This window comes from Molossus molossus, unplaced genomic scaffold, assembly GCF_014108415.1.
Source record: "Molossus molossus isolate mMolMol1 unplaced genomic scaffold, mMolMol1.p scaffold_m16_p_8, whole genome shotgun sequence".
Classification (NCBI taxonomy): domain Eukaryota; kingdom Metazoa; phylum Chordata; class Mammalia; order Chiroptera; family Molossidae; genus Molossus; species Molossus molossus.
In genome coordinates, this window is record NW_023425402.1 from 46,489,875 (window position 1) to 46,507,313 (window position 17,439).

Genomic DNA, 17,439 nt, shown 5'->3' on the forward strand with positions numbered 1-17,439 from the left:
CTTCATTTAGCTCTTTTTCCAGAGATTCTTCCTTTCCTTTCATTTGGGGGTTATTTCTTTGTCTCTCCATTTTAGCTATCTCTTTGTGTTTGTTTCTATGTATTAGATAGAACTGCTATGACTCCCCATCTTTGTGGGGTGACCTTATGTAGTAGGTGTCCTGTGGGACCGACTGGCGCAGTTTCTGATATCCTGATCTGGGTGCTTCAGGAATGTCTCTTATGTGCATTATTTGGCTTCTCCTATTGTAACTGGTCTTGATTGTTGTCCCGTTCATGGGTGGGATATCCTCTTAGGCTGGCTGACTGTGAGGTTCAATGCTGACCACATCATGTGAGCTGTTGTATAGGTGCAGTCTCGAGGTGCTTTCTGCCCTTCCTTGTTTAAAAAGTCTCCTCTTCAGCTAGTCTTCAGTTGGTAATTCAGGGTGAATGTTCCCCAAGTTAGTTTTATTTCCAGTTTGGTTTTAAAAGGAGGTGCAAGAAAGATCCACCTAGTCGGCTACCATCTTGAAAAAACACTTTATTTTTTTAATCTTCAACCAAGGACATGCTTAAAGAAAGAGAGGGAGGGAGAGAGGGAGAGAGGGAGGGTGGAGAAAGGGAGAGAGAGAAAGAAAGAGAAACATCGACTGCTTGCCTTCCATACATGCCCCAACCAGAATCAAAACTGAAACAGATTCGATTTTGGTACACAGGATGACACTCAACCAACTAAACCACTCTGGCTAGGCAACATCCACTATAATTTAAAAATAAGTTGTAAACCCTCAATGATACCATGTTTCTCAAAATAGAGTCCATTTTAGTCACATTATTTGTTAAGTAATTTCTATCACAGTAGTTCCTCTTTCAATTGCACATAATTTTGCTCTGCTTTTCTATTATATACATGTTGCTTTTTCATAACCATCTTCCATCTTTTAATAGTACTCCTTTTAATCAATGTTTTTATTGATTACAGAGAGAGGAAGGAAGAGGAAGAGAGAAAGAGAAACACAGATAAGGGAGAAACATTGATTAGGTGCCTGTTGTATAACCCCTACTGGGGATCAAACTGGCGACCTCCTGGTGCATGGGTCAATGTTCAACTACTGAGCCAAAACAGCTGGCCTACTCCTTGTTTTTTTAATCATGTACAGATACATGCTCATTCTCCCTGTCCTCTAGTCTTATTACAAAACAAACTATGTGGTCCTTAAGTATTAATAACACCTCCCATTACTGGTACAACGATGACAGAAGGGCAGAAGAGTAAATGTTGGTTCCATCAGGAAAATTTTAATTTTTTTCATTGTAACACACGCCTAGAGGAATATGCATCTGTTGGCACATGACATACACAATTCAATTCAAAAATTGAATTGTGTCCCCTAAAAAGACATGTTGAAGTCTTAAGCCCGATACCTGTGAATATGACCTTATCTGTAAATTGGACCTTGGCCAGTTTGGCTCAGCAGTTGGAGCATCGGCCCATGGTACAGAAAGACCCAAGTTCAGTTCCCACTAAGGAGACGTACCTAGGTTGCAGTTAGTCCCCGGCCCCCGATGGGGTCATGTGGGTGGCAACCACTCGATGTATCTCTCTCACATCAATGTTTCTCCCTTCCTCTCATCCTCCCTCTCCCTCTCCCTCTCGTTCTATCTGAAGATAAGTGCAAAAATGTCCTCAGGTGAGGATAAAAAAAAATTGGGTCTTAGTAGATAAAATCAAGTTAGGATGCAGTCACACTAGAACAGGCTGGATCCATAATCCAATATGACTGGTGTCCTTATAAAAAGAAAGAGACACACAGGAAAATGCCTTGAAGACACAGACACAAGGGGAGAATGTCTTGTTTCCAGAGGTAGAAATTAAAGTGCTGCAGTTGTAAACAAGGACCAGCAGAAACCATCAGGAGCTAAGAGGCAAGGATCAATCCTCCCCTGGAGCCTTCAGAAGGAGCACAGCCCTGCTGACACCTGAATTTCTGACTTCCAGCCTCCAGAACTGTGAGACAATCCATTTCTGCTGTTTTAAGCCACCAGCTTGTGGTATTTTGTTACAGAAGCCCTAGGAAACTAGTAAAACAATACAGCATAGCCAGTGAGAATGACTTTAGAGAGATAATGTTAAAACTGTTCTTATTTATAAAAACAAACAAAACATTTGTAAGTTTGTTTTTAGCTATTGATAATAATCAATTATTTCCAACATGCATTATAGCCAGTTGAAATACATCAGTAATATTAACATCTTTACTGGGAACCAGAGAAGTAGGTATAATAAAGGATGATAGAAATACTTTAATATTTTCACTTTAGAAATCTAGAATTTAAATTCATGCCACTGATCAGAATTTCTAAATTCTATTTTCCTAACTTGTAATTTTGGCTCAAAAGAATAGAATTTGATTTTTTTGTTGTTGTTGTTGTTAATCTTTACCTGAGGATATTTTTCCATTGACTTTTAGAAAGAGTGGAAGGAAGGGAGGGAGACACCTCAACTGGATGCCTCCCACATGACTCTGACTGGGGCCAGGGATCAAACCTGCAACCCAGGTACATGCCCCTGACCAGAATCAAACCCTTGATCCTTTGGTCTGAGGGCCAACGTTCTAATGGCTGAGCCAAACCAGCCAGGGCTAGATTGATTTTTAAGTTCCTAAACCCAGTTCAAGGAATAATGCAAAAAAAGGAATATCTAAATACTCTTCATGTCTATAGTAGACTCTGTGGTTTATGTTATACTAATACAGATTTCCCTTGTGGGTGGGTGAGATCCATGATTTACTTCTGAGCAATGGGATATGGCAAGGGGATTAGACATCACTCCAATGATCACATTATGTTCTATAAGACTGTATGCTAGTAGACTCATTCTAGAGACTCGTTCCTTTGTTGGCTGTGAAGAAGCAAGCTGTTCTGAGTCCTAAAGCCCAAGGAACTGCACGGAACTGAATTCCATCAACAAACACATGAGTGGAAAGCACCTCCTTCCCTAGTCAGACCTCCAAATGAGACCAGAACCTGGCTGACATCTTATCTGCAGCTTTGTAAGACTCTATACAGAAACTCCAGCTAAGTTATGAATGGACTTCTGACCCACAGAAATCATGAGATAATAAATGCATGTTATTTTAAATGCATGTTGTTTTTAGTAATTTGTTATATAGTATAAAAAAATTGCCCTGGCCGGTTTGGCTCAGCGGTTGGAGCGTCGGCCTGCGCGGTACAGAGAGACCCGGGTTCGGTTCCCGCTAAGGGCATGTACCTCGGTTGCAGTTTGTTCCCGGCCCTGGTTGGTCGTGCGGGTGGCAGCCACTCGATGTGTCCCTTCACATCAATGTTTCTCTCTCTCTTCCTCTCTCTCCCTCCTGCTCTATCTGATAAAAAAAATGAAAAAAAAAAAAATTAATACACAGTCATATAGCAAATTGGCTTTGCATTTTCTCTGGGCATGAAAAATGTTGAAAGATGACTTTCTTGTAGATGCCTTCATGCTCACGTCAGAGGTTCCCATCACTGGGGACTCTCTGGCAGTTCCCTTGGTGTGGGCACAGGAATCTTTTCGTATCAGTCCATTTCCTGCAACTCCTTCGTTATGAATCCAGTGGTCACTTCCTGGTTCCTGCTGCTAGGGTCCCTCTGACCAGGACTTAGGCCAACCCCATATCAGCACCCTTCCTCAGGAGCCTATATCTGGTCACCAGTAAATACTCAAGGACCTTTTGGCCCAACCAGCTCTAGGAGAACAGGCAATTTCCAACATGGCAGCCCTCTTCTCGGCCTGTCCCTCTGCTTCAGCTTTGCTACACGCAGTCCAAAGCCAACAGCTCCATGCGGTCCTTCCAGCAGTAGGATACGGCATCAAGTTTGCCCAGAATCCTGTTGAAGCCTGCTCTCTCTAGGCTTGAGGTAAAGGAGTGGAGTGGTAACAGTCACTGCCTGGCAACAGTTCATTTCAAAGAATCTCTTTACCAATCTTTCTTCTCCACATTCTGTAAACTTTTTTATGCTTGACCTAGTTCAAGAACCTAAGACTCACAGAATCAGTTCATGTAAATTTTGTGCATGGGGATTTGCCTCATAATCACTTTGGTCTGTGACATCTATCGCATTGGAAATTCCATCAGAATGGAGGCAGGAAAAGTGCCATTTTAATAACCTGTTACTTTTAGTATTCACAAGTCATAAAATAAAAAAATTACTTTGTGTCAATGTTACCATTCATTTACAGCTGGTATTTTAAAAAATCAGTGATATTGACATTCTTAGACAATTGTCAAGACTATGAACCCTATTCAAAAAATAATGATTCAACACCCTCAAACATTTTTAATCTATATATCACAAGCAGAAATACAGAGACAAAAGCCTGGGAATCAAAGTATTTTCTAAATAACTGTTGCATTATATAAAAGTTCCAGTCATGGGTGGCAAAATGCAAACACGCCCTATTTAAAATATAAAGGTTATTCACGCATTTATTGAACAAATGATTATTGAGTACTGTCTAAGTGACAGATTCTATTTTACTTAAACTTTATAAACATTTGATTTTGAATTTTACTTAGCCAGATAGCTAAAAAAAAAAAAAAAAAAAAAAAAAGTATATGTATTAGAAGGACAATGCACATTGGAATAAGCTTAGTAATGCTTAATACTACAATATTACCTGAAAAAGCATTGCTGTAATATCTAGACAGTGTCTGCATGATATCTTTTGAGTGCTGGGTCCACGGTGCTATCTTCCTGTAGGTTTTTACACGATGAACAAGTTGAGAACCACCATACTGAAGGGACAGAGTGTCCCCATGATCTTCATAGAGTTCCTCAAATAACCTAAGCAAAAGAAATATAAACATTAAAGAAATTTAGAGAAAGTATTACATGTTATGCACTTAGTCAGAGACTCAAAATGTCTTTTACTTTATAAATGCTCTGAACCATCCCTTTCATGTAGACTCTTCAATATCTTGAACGTAAACACAAATGCAAAATATTTTATATTTTATAGCAATAGTGTAATGAGCAACAAGGTCACAGAAAACACTAAAAAGGAAGCAGGAGCACCAAAAACATAACCCACCAAAGCCAGATCAAGTTGGTTCTAACCTTATTAAAAGATGACTAACTTTCTGCCGCCTGCCAGGTCAGTTTATCTCCCATGGCAGACTTTTCTGTTTTCTCAGAATTGCCTTTTTAAAAGAAGAGCATGCTCTGATCACAGACAGATAAACCATATTCTTTCCTGAAAATACATGTTTGAAACTTGTGTTTCTTCAAGCGCCTGTTAAAGACTTTCAGTGCATTGTTATCTGTGGATCCGCCTACTTGCAAGCTGATCACTTCCCTTGACAGCCTTTCTGACTATCTCAGATGACCAATAACAGCTATCATTGTATTTTCAAGAAACAGTACTTCATGCAATGCCATGGATCCAATGGACAGTGAATGAACCATTCTTGAATGAAGACGCAATCATTTATATGTCTTCTATTTTAAATTCAAAATGTATGAAACCATATTTTATTTTGTCTGGATTCATTTTTAAAAACTTACTAGTTCGGATTTATTTAAAGTATTTTGGGTTTGTCTAAAAAACACTGTGTCTTTTTTTATTTTTTATTAATTTATTTCTTTTTGTTACAGATGTTTCTCCTTTTCCCCCACTGATTCCCCCCTCCCTCTCCCTCCCTGCCCTGTCCCCAGCTTTGTTGTCCATATCCACTGTTCATGCATAAATGCATATAAGTTCTGTGGTTTATCCCTCCCCCACCACCCCCTCTTATGGGGATTGTCAATCTGTACCCCACTTTTTCGTCTCTGGAACTACCCCATTCCTCAGACTGTTATGTTCATTATATTCCACAAATAAGTGAGATCATATGATAGAACACTGTGTTTACTGATAAATTAACACAAAAAAACATAGCAACAATATACAAGTATTTAATAAAAATATTTATTACAGGGTTAACTTGAATAATAGAAATGTAATTTTTGAGAAGCTAAAAGTCTAAACAGTACATAAAAGTCCTTATTATCAATCAGGTTTGCTTTCTGTCATTACCAGCAATTAAAAGACAGAAACTAAGGCTTACCTGACTGCGTCTGTATCAAACTGCAGATTAGGCTTGTCAATCAATCCCAAGGAATACAGCTGGTAAGCCAGAGCACATTTTCCCACCATAAACTGCGCTGTGTTGGTGCGATCTAAACAGTCCACACAGTTGGTTCGAAGAACGCCAGTCTAAAAGAGAAATACCTTAAGACTTTTCATCATTATTCAGTCACCAAAATAACTTCTACCCTACTTAGATTTCTTTTCTTTAAGAAGTAGAAGAAAAGCTACAGGCAGGGCACTATTCCTGAACAAATAATGAACACTTCTTAAATTATGAAAGGTCACAGTTGCTGCTCACTGCCGCATCATTTCACCTTCTAGTCTAAATCTGAATTTTCTTCTTTAGTTTAACGAGATGAAACACATTTTTTCCACATGTATCAATTAGTAAAATATGTGCTTTTTCCCCCCTGATATGTCTCCTTTACTGTACAAACCAAATATTCAGTGGTTGAGGCCATATATCTCTTAGAGCATAACAAGTATATATAGTGATCATACCTGGCTCATTTTCCAAAGTCATTCTAACTTATATTTTTCACGTTTCTATTTATGTTTCTATTTCCAGTAATAAAATTTATGATATATACAAAAAAAATCTATGGGCCATTATTATTTTAGCTGTGCATACTTTGTAGGAGTTAAACACCAGCAGTAAGCTTTTTAAAATTACTACCAAACGATGAATAATTTTGTATTAAGAAAGAAGCATGTCTCTCAATGGTTGCTTTCAGAAAACATATACTATGATACAGATTCTATCGTGAATATAAGGTTGTCTATACCTGTAGGCGACCAGTGGGAATCACAAATCCTCCTAGTTCATTCCACCTGTTTAAAAATATATGCTTTAAAAAAATGTTTAATAATATACTCTGTATTCATTTTTGGTACTAGATTTTTATTAAGAATCAAGTGAATAGAGTTAAATGTGCCAACATAATCAACTGATTCTGCTTACTTTCATTCTTTCGAGCAAGTTAATATGCATATAACTGAGATGGAAGGCTGTCCATGCTTTCCTCAAAGAGAGCCCAGGAAAGAAGCATCTTGTCCCAGGACCCCACATTCTGGCATTCTGTCACCCGTGTTCAACCAAAACTTCTCTTGCTTTAATTTCAGCTAATTTCTTGCTTGGTTTCTACAGAGATGAATAATAATTGCAGGGCATCTTTCTAATAAAATAAAATCTTCCAAGCCTTATCCTTCTCCCCTCATTATTAGGATTATCTACCTCCTCTAGCTTTTCTTATGGAGCTTTGTTATGTTCCTTTGGTTGTTCTTGCAGACTTCCTTATTATGTTCCTTCTACGTATGTTCTTTTACATTTGCTAATGACTGCATGGGGATATGTTCTAAGCACACTATAATATTAATATTTTATTGTAATTATTGAAAAGGATATGCAGTGCAGAAAATAGTTAACATAGGAATCCTGACTGCTATCCTCAGAAAGGTCTGCTTACAAGGCTGGCCACTGGCTGGCATCTGAGAACTTGAGTTCTCACCATCCCAGAACAGATAAGAGTGGCTCACTGGGTCTAAACTGTTTGTAGAAACAATATGGTTTTGCTGAATATCCCCTTTCCTTCTGGGAGTCTAGAACTTTGGTATATGCCAAGCAGACTGCCTATGGGACCAGCCTCCAATAAAAACAAAAACAAACAAACAAAAAAAAAACCTGGCACTGAGTCTCTAATAATCTGTCCTCTTTGGCAACATTTCACACATGCTGTCACAAGTTGTTTGGGGAATTAAGCATGTTCTGTGTGACTCCACTGGGAGTTTGCGTCTGATGCCTCTGGACTTTGCCCCAGGTGCCTTTTCCCTTTGCTGATTTTGCTTTGTATCCTCTGACTGTAATAAATCACAGCCATGAGTACAATAGGCTGAGTCCTTACAGTTCTCCTAGTAAGTCACTGCGCCTGGGAGTGGTCTTGGACACCCCCATTACAGGTGCCATAAAATTCAAACTATAAAAAAGGATTACCTCCAAAGACATACACACTACTAGTTGGTTGTTTTTTGGGGCGTGGGAGGGGATTGCACCATTATAATCAACTTTGTTAATGGAAAATATATAATATTGGTTCCTTAAAAGGTAAATAAAACTTGGATCCTTAATCTGAAGAAGCTCACAAGCATTTTGGTACATAATGGTAATGAAAAAAGATTTGTGAACAAAAAAACTAACTACAGTACAATGAGAAATACTATTTTCATTAAAATGTTAGCATTTCATCTATAAGAAAAAAACTGTCCTGCTCCTATTTAATACTAAAAAAATAAATTCACTGCAGAAAATGTACTTTACAAGAATATGTTATGTACTGTGCATTGCATGAAGCAGGATACAAAGACCACATGGCTTCCACCTTGGGCACAGAACCACTCGGGGAAATCTGACGTCCATAGTGAACACTCATCACAATCACACGAGCAGCTTGTCTCGTCTGCCCAAAGGAATAAGTTCATTCATCTTCCGAGTACTACAAATTGTTCATATTTAAAATATTTTTATCCACAGAGCAAAATTATTTGATTTATTTTAAATTTTTAAACACTATACATACTTTTCATCTGGCCGCAATACGTTACAGTAAGAATCGGGACGGTTTACAAAGAAACCTGTTTTCTTCACCACACTCTCTGCAATCACATTCAGTCGATCAAGAACATTACACAGCTTGCTGAGGAGAGGAGGAAGAGGAGAAAAATGAGAAGAACCCCAGTTTTAACACATATTTATCCTTGCATCTAAAGCAAATAAGTTCTGTAGTCATGATATTCAGGAATTTAATTTTTAAAAACTCTGGTTTGTACTCAACAGGGACATTGTAGCAATTTCTAGAATATAATGTACACTCAATAACTAACAAGATTTGGTGCAAAGAGACATGAAGGGCCTGGAATTTAATATCAACTATTGCCAAGCCTTACTCTTGGCAAGAGCTTTTCCCAAAGCCTTTCACTACTCAAGAATCAAGTCAGTCACGTCAATACACATTCATAAAATTACTGTGACAAGAGCACAATGCATAGTGCAGGTGGCAGGTGAAGGAAACACTGGAAAATTAATATGAATGGCACCAACCTATAATCAGGCTTATTATACTCCAGGAAAGTGTGTGTGTGTGTGTGTGTGTGTGTGTGTGTGTGTGTTGTGTTTGTGTGTATCTGACTACATAAAATGATTTAGAAAATGGTATAATGAGTTAAGTGTAAAACAATACAGTAACATTATTAAAAAAAAAAAGACTTCAAAATAGACCTACTTTTTGTATGATGCCTAGTAAATGAGTAAAAAGACAACACAAGGTTAATGAAAGAAAGCTCCTTGGAGATGTTCTGAATCAGACCATGACAAGTAAGAGAGGTGGGGAAGCACCTGGGGAGAAGTGGAAGGAAGGTGGGGGGCCAGTAGCAAGAACAAAGACTCAGAAATGGGACTTTGGCTACCACATTGGGGGCAGAGCATGAAGTTGTTTTTCAGGAACAGAACAGCCCTGGGAATAAAAAAGTGATTATATTCTGGAACCAACCAGGTGATGGGGCTTCAACGTTACATCTAGAGTTTAGATTTATTATAAACACTGCAAGTTTATCTACGAGTGAGATATCTGAGTCAGAGAAAGTGACTAAGCAGGGAGAGAGAATAAAACAGAAAGAAGTGAAATGAATGCCTTTAAGGAAAGGGAGTGGAGTAGTGATCTTATGAAATGACTAGCTACTTCAAAAAGAACTTGTAAATGGTATAAAAAGTGGGCAAAAAAAACCTGGTCTATTATTTTAAGCTCTCATCAGCCCCTTTGCAGGTTCATAAAAGATATTTAAAAGAGTCACATTTACTTTACTTTATCATAGCTTTCCACTATTTTACATCACAAGAAAAGAAAAATATCACAACCAGACATATTAATATCTACTCACCTTTTTGTGTACTTGGCCATATCCCAAGGAATGTAAATAATAGTGTGCTCAGGAGGCAGAAACTGGTTGAGGTAAGTCACAGCAGCTACAAGTTCTTCACTGAGAATTCTTTCATGCTTTCTTTTCTCTCGTTCCTTTGTCAAAAATTAAACATTCCAGTGTTCTAATTACTTTAAATCAAAGGAACAGACTTTTGACATTTTTGCTTTTCAGACAAGATAAGACAAAAAGCCTGTCTTAAATGTACTGAAATAAAACATACCTATGAAGATTAGAAAGTTGTGGTACATTTACACAATGGAATATTATGCAGCTATTAAAAAAAAAAAAGGAGCTCTTCCCCTTTGCGACAGCATGGATGGACCTGGTGATTACCGTGCTAAGTGAAATAAACCACTAAGATAAAGACAAGTAAGACCTGATCTCACTTACATGTGGACTCTAATGAACAAAATAAACTGATGAACAAAACAGGTCCAGAGGCATGGATGCAGAGAACAGAAAGATAGATCTTGGCAGCAGGGGAGAGTGGGCGGGTGGTGGTGGGGAGTGAAGGGGATGGAAAGAGATTTTAATACACATTTATCCTTACATTCAAAGAAAATAAAAGTCTATAGTCATGATATTCAGGGTGTGTACTCAATAGGGACATTGTAGCAATCTCTATAATATAATGTATATTCAATAACTAACAAGACTTGGTGGAAAGGGACATAAAGGACCTGTAACTTAACAGAAACTATTGGCAGGCCTTACTCTTGGCACATTACATCCTTGCAAGAGCTTTTCCCAAAGCCTTTCACATACATGCATATATGCATAACCCATGGACACCAACAACATGTGGGGAAGGCCTGGGGAGGGGTGGGACTAGGTGGAGGGGGCAAAGGGGGCAAAAATGGGGGACTCTGTAATATGTCAACAATAAATAAAGAAATAAATACTTTATTGAATAAAAGTCAACAGATAAAGTATCTCTAAAGACTCAAGGAGATCAGATTTCTTCCTAGTAACTTCCTGCAGCCCCAAGAAGCCCAGCTCATCCTCCATAGGCTTGGTCTATATACTCCATACCCTACCCTGGCAGAGGAGAACCCCCAAGGATCAAAAGAAGGGAATCCCAACTCCAGCCCGCTAAGGACCAGACAGAGCAACTGGGTCTGGGTGGATAATCCCAAACTGGCAAAGCAGAGAGCGCTTTCGCAGCCTTTACATGCTTTTATTTAATTTATTTATGATTTTTTAATTGAATTTATTGGGGTGACATTGGTTAATAAAACTATACAGGCTTCAGGTGTACAATTCTACAATACATGATATATATACTGTATTGTGTGTTTACCACCTCAAGGCAAGTCTCTGTCATCACCATTTATCACCTCCTTTACCTTCTTCTACCTCCCCATCCCCCTTCCCTCTGGCAATCACCATACTGTTCGTCGTGTGTTTGTTTTGATTAATACTCACCTGAGTACATTTTTCCATTTATTTATTTTTTTAAGATAGAGTGGAAGGGATGGGGAGAGAGAAAGAAAAACATTGATGTGAGAGCGACACATCGGCCGGTTGCCTCCTGCATGACCCCAACCAGGGCTGGGATCAAACCTGCAACCCAGGTACCTGCCCTTGACTTGGAATTGAACCCATGACCCTTCGGTCTGCAGGCCAATGCTCTACCCTCTGAGCCAAACCTGCCAGGGCACCATACTGTTTTTAAATTTGACTCTCACAAAATACCCTGTGAGGAAGCCACACAGATACCTTTCCTTTTTAAACCTGTGGTTGAATGATCTGAACTTGCGAGGCATTCATGGGACTAACCCTTACTTTCTCTCTCCTGGCCTGCTTGCCCCCTCAGACAGTACACGGCCCCTCACCCAGGAGGCGCTAGTGCATACTGTACAGCCTGTGGTTGGAATGCTGGCTCCGCCACGTGGCCTTGGACAAGGTTTGCAGCTTTCCTCAGCCTCCATTTCTTCATCTATAAAATGGGGTAACAACAGTATCTCCTTTATGGCATTAATGTGAGGTTTACATCAGGTAAAATATGATAATTAACATCTAGCACATAGTAAGTATTAATAAAAATTAACTATTTTATTGTCATCCTGATAGGTCTTCACTCAGAAACATACAAACAAGTTAATTCCGCAGCAGTGACGCCGGCATGGCCACTGAGGCACAACCACGGCATCACAGTAGGTCTCTGCTGTTCTCAGCTGTCATGAATTTAACCAGACAAAAAGGGGATCTACTTTGTGCAGCTAAATAAGTCACATGGAGAAATCAGAACAGAGCTGACTAAAATCAGTGGTATATCAGTTTAAGATAAACATATATTTAGTTTATTTTTATATCTGAGAAAATTATGTATCTGGAATTTTTCTTAAAAGCACTTTAAATCAACTAGGGAAACAAAACCTTTTTGAAACTCTTATATGAAATCTGACATTTTATGAGATGGAAAGAAAAGATTATGTAATCAACCTTTGATCATTTCTAGGCAAAGAACCTGCTTTATGGACTGTCTGTCCACAGTGGGTTAGTGGTAGTGGATTGGTTAGTCAACCTCCTTAGGGTCACAGATCCCTTTAACAATGAAAACTTCACATACACAAGTGATTTTGAGTATCACTTCAAAGGGTTCAGAGAATCCCCTAATGGCCATCCATGGCCCTCAGATTAAAAACCTCTGATGAACAGTTATGCTTGATCTCAGGTTGACTCTCTATGGATTCCCAGGCATATGGATTGCTGCAAAATGTCTGTCAACCAGTGCCCTTGAACTTCCACGGTCAAGATGTGAGGGTTAGGGGTAGGGAGCTCACAACACAGGGAAAAAGAGAAAAAGAAATCAAGAAAAGGATTTCACTTTAGTAACTTCACATGGAGGCAGAATAAAAAGTGAATAGCCTTGGTATTATTCTACACACACATTTTTTGACTCCTTAGTCACAAGTTAATAAGGATGTCTTCTAGGTAAACTGAATAAACATCTTCTTCTATCCTATGAATAAAATAACTGATGACAAAAGCAACAAACTTTTTCTTTCTATTCCACAAAATAGCCACTTAATCTCCAAACTATTTTGAGTTGATCTCTAGTTATTGCCAGGATTTTTATGACAATGAGACAATAGACTGGCCTTTAAATATTAAAAAAAATAAATAAATAAACACCAAATGTACTTTTGAGAAATCTGGGCAAGAGAGCACTGTACAAAATCACATGTATCAGACATTATTTTTTGAATCTGTGTATTTAATAGAGAATTATTTCAAACATCATACACTGAATCTCCATTTAACTATAGCTTCTAACCAACTATCAGGACTCTGCAAAACATGAAGAATATCCACAATTTACGTCAATGTTTACATTCTGATAATACATTATAATTTAGTGCTTTAGCAGTAATTTATTTCTATACAATCAACATTTTATTTTATTTTTTTAAATTGTTTTTCTTTATTGATTTTTAGAGACAGAGGAAGGAAGAGAGAGAAACATTGATGAGAGAGAACATCGACTGCCCACCTCCTGCATGCCCCCAACTGGGGGTTGGGCCCACAACTTGGGCATGTGCTCTGACTGGGAATCGAACTGGCAACCTCTTGGTGCATGGGTCGACGCTCAACCAGTGAGCCATATCGGCCGGGCAACATTTTATTTTCTATACATTTCTAGAAAAGTGTTCGTGATGGTCTCTGTTATTAGAGCTATCCTACTTTAGTTTTTCAATTATATATATTATAGCTACTGTTCAATACTAGGCTGAGGTTACAGATCATCCAGCTATTGTCTTATATTATTCTGAGCTGACAGGAGGAGAGACCTGAAGATAAAATTTCTGAATTAATGTGAACAAAAGTCTAGAAAATTAAGTATTTACTATCTGAATGATTTCTTTGTCAAAGTCAATCCCTGGTAGGATGCAATAATTATATAAACCAAAGAGCAACAAAGGAAGAAACGAAGCTCCTGCCTCACTGTGCAAGGCTTCCCTCCTCATGAGCCTCCCTCCCTGTGGCCTGGCCACTTTCAGACTTCCAGGCCCTGTTCCTCAGAACCCTTGGTTTGAAACACACACACACACACACACGCACACGCACACGCACACGCACACGCACAGCCCTGCACCCTTGCTATTCTCTGAAGTCCCATTAACATAACTCCTCCCTCAGTGTTTCAGATTTCCTCCTTCCCTCCTTTCCTAAGTACAGGATGCCACTGATCATCTTTCCTCTCCTGTGCTTTTTAACTCTCCTCGAGGGCCTCAAATGGATCCTTCCCAGTCTTTTAAACACATCATTATGATCTCTTTTTAAACACTGATGAAAACACCAACTCTTCTGCATTTTTCACTACCTACTTCCCCTACCCCGCCCCCAGCAGAGGGGGGCTCGGCTCACTGCCACCGATGCCAGCTTTCATCCCACACCTCAGTCTGCTCAGCCAGGGCCCTGGGTGCTGCCAGCACCAATCAGAACATCTGCCCTTTTCATCTCACCCGACCTGTCAACATTCTCCACTGTGGACCACTTCCTTCCTTCATCATAAAATATGTTTTCTCTTGTTTTTCATGACATAGCACTCATTTGGTTTTCCTCCTTTTGTCTGTTTTTCTCTCTGATTCCTTTACAGACTCAGACCCCTGTAACTGGATATTAAGAGCTGGAGGTCCTCAAGACTGGACTGAAGGCTCTTCCTCTCCTCTCTCTATAACCTCCATATGGGCAGCCCATCCATATCCATGCCTTCAAATAGCACCTGTACACAGATGAATCATAAAAATCACAGCCCAGACCTCTCCTGTGAGCTTCCAACTTGCAAACTGAATACCTACTTGCATCTCCTTTAGAGCCTCAGATACTCATAAACCTCAGCACGTCCAAACCATACTCACAATCTACCCCTGCCCCCCACTCCCTGGACTGAGCCAGCATCAAGGGCATCACCATCCATCTACCTGAGCAAATCAAAAACCTAAGAATCAAGGCCCACCTCAAATCCTGTCTTTCACCAAGTCTACCTCCTCCATCCACTTCTCTACACCTCTACCACACTACCCTAGGACAAGCCAGAGTCATCCCTTTTCTGGTTAATTATAACAGCCTCCTATGTGGTCTTCCAGCACTGACTTTAGCCTTGCACCAATCTATGTGTTCTCTATGTGGATGTCAGGACAATCTTTTCAAAACGTAAATCATTGACCCTCTCAACCATGCAAAACCTTCAATGGTTTTCCGTTACTCTCAGGATAAAGACCAGACTCATTAATGCACCCTACAAGGTTCTGCACGGTCTCACCATAACTTTCTGCAGCCTCATCTCACAACAGGCTCACCTGCCCTCACTCTCTGGGCCCCAGCCACAAAGACCTTTTCTACCTCAAATATACCACATCCCCTCCTCTTTCAAGGCCTTTGTACCCACTGTTCTGAGTTGAAGACTATTCTCAGGCTTTTTGGACCAATTAATGCCTCTTCCCCCTTCCTTCAGGCTGCACCGACCCATCACTTCCTCAGGGAAGAATCTTGGTACCTCCGCGTTACTTCACCATCTCCTCCATTAGACCGTGAGCTCTGTGAAGGCAGGAATGGTTTCTATGATTGCCTTGGCACAAAGGAAACCTTCAAAAATACTTGTTAAACAGTGGAATAAATGAACACAGAATTCCTTGATTTTTCATTAAATTGAGTTACATTTATTAACCAACCTCTCGACACTAGTAGGCTGCTGGCCACTGCCACAATAATACAATGTTGTTTTCCATACTCTCCTGCCTGCAGGCTGAGATTCTTTCAATTCACTTGGTTGCAACAAATAGAGATACAATTTCTTATCCTGTCTCCCTATCCTCCATCCTAGGCCTCTGATCTGTGTGCCTACTCATACACGAGATACGGTGACCATGGTGTAGTCTGACAAGGAAGCACAGAACTAGGAGGCCAAGCCACCACTTTGTCCACCTGAACCTTAGCCACAACAGCACCCCAATTTCTGTATCTAGCCTTGAGGTCCTATTACTATGTATTAACTTGCCCAGGAGATCTTGTGGATCGTTAAGGGAACTGGCTGTATCAAGGCTGGGCTGTGACTGTTTGATCTCCATGCTTCCTTCTCCACACTGTCCTGGAAGCTAAGGCAGAATTTCACCCACATCTACTTCACCCAAGGAAATCAGGAGTCTGACACACTGCATAACACTCTTCCCCTGGAAACAGATCACTGATTCTCCTAGGTACCCATGGAAGAGGCCACATGGAATCTGAAGTCAGAGGACAGAGGCTCAGACAGCTCCCACCCAGTGAGTATCAGAGCCTGCTAAGTCTACAAGTCCCTCCTCTGGGGAAAAGTAAAGCAAGGCTGTTACACCCTTTGTGCTGAGGAGAAGGCTGTCCACTGTGGTTGAATTTCATAACCAGAAAGGCGAGCACATCGTACCTTCACTAAATTCAAGATGATGATGGGGGAGCCGAATCTCTGAAGCATCTGGTCAAAGTGAAGGGCAGCCACATGTGCAAACGGATCTGCCTGATCCACTAGGGAGAAAAAATGAATAAATACCAGAATGAAGACTATAAAGCAAGAATAAAAGGATAGAGTTTTGTTTTGTTACTCAATGTTTATAGAAATGCAATTCAATTAATCCAGTAGTCTCACTTCCCAAATTCCTGTCCAACCTATCAAGACACTCATTCTTCATGTATTTATTGAAGTTGAATGATTTTTACATTTCTGAAGTAAAATATAAATAATTTACTTGCAGCCAATATTAAAGAAAAAATATAAAGCTACTGCATAAACATAATAGAATTATCTTCTAAACTGCCTTCTTTCCAGTACTAAAACTTTGTCAAAACATAAGCATTTATGAGATTTTTGTGACAATAGTCAATTATCTCTAAATGTGGTTAAAGTAGAGTTACTATTAAAAAGATTGTTGCACGTACATGTAATAGGTGGTTTAGGCATCATAGTTGAAATGTCCTGAGACCAGTACAAAGGAACTGATCCTCTAACTTGTACATAAGAAGAATAACTTCCTGCAGTAAAAGACATCACAGAAGCATCACAGAGTATTTGTTCAGTCTCCACTTCATTTGCAACATCACCCTGAAAAGAAAGGTACATTTAAAGATATTTTATGTTCTTAGAATTTTTAATAAAAAAAAATCAAGTATACAATTGAATTATAATTTCTCTTCTTAGAATGTTATGAAAGAGATAAATTTGTTGATCAATATTCCCTGTGTACATTAGAAAAGGAAAACCACTGAAGTACAATAAAGGAAGGCAATTAAAAATATCAGAGAATATGCCCTCGGCTGGTGTGGCTCAGTGGTTGAGGGTTGACCCATGCACCAAGAGGTCACATGCCCAGGTTGTGGGCCCGA

At 39.4% G+C, this 17,439-nt stretch overlaps 1 protein-coding gene across 5 annotated transcripts in view; it reads right to left on the reverse strand.

Moving 5' to 3' along the window:
* FIG4 (FIG4 phosphoinositide 5-phosphatase) overlaps positions 1–17,439 on the reverse strand; it is a 118,104-nt gene that overhangs the window by 60,151 nt on the left and 40,514 nt on the right. For all 5 annotated transcript variants that reach the window (XM_036248238.1, XM_036248236.1, XM_036248237.1 and 2 more), the window contains 7 exons: positions 16,996–17,158; positions 16,487–16,584; positions 10,039–10,172; positions 8,682–8,798; positions 6,894–6,939; positions 6,086–6,234; positions 4,657–4,823 (listed from right to left, as the gene is read on the reverse strand). In XM_036248238.1, the coding sequence (XP_036104131.1) occupies positions 4,657–4,823; positions 6,086–6,234; positions 6,894–6,939; positions 8,682–8,798; positions 10,039–10,172; positions 16,487–16,584; positions 16,996–17,158 (874 nt within the window). The remainder of the gene's footprint in view (positions 1–4,656; positions 4,824–6,085; positions 6,235–6,893; positions 6,940–8,681; positions 8,799–10,038; positions 10,173–16,486; positions 16,585–16,995; positions 17,159–17,439) is intronic.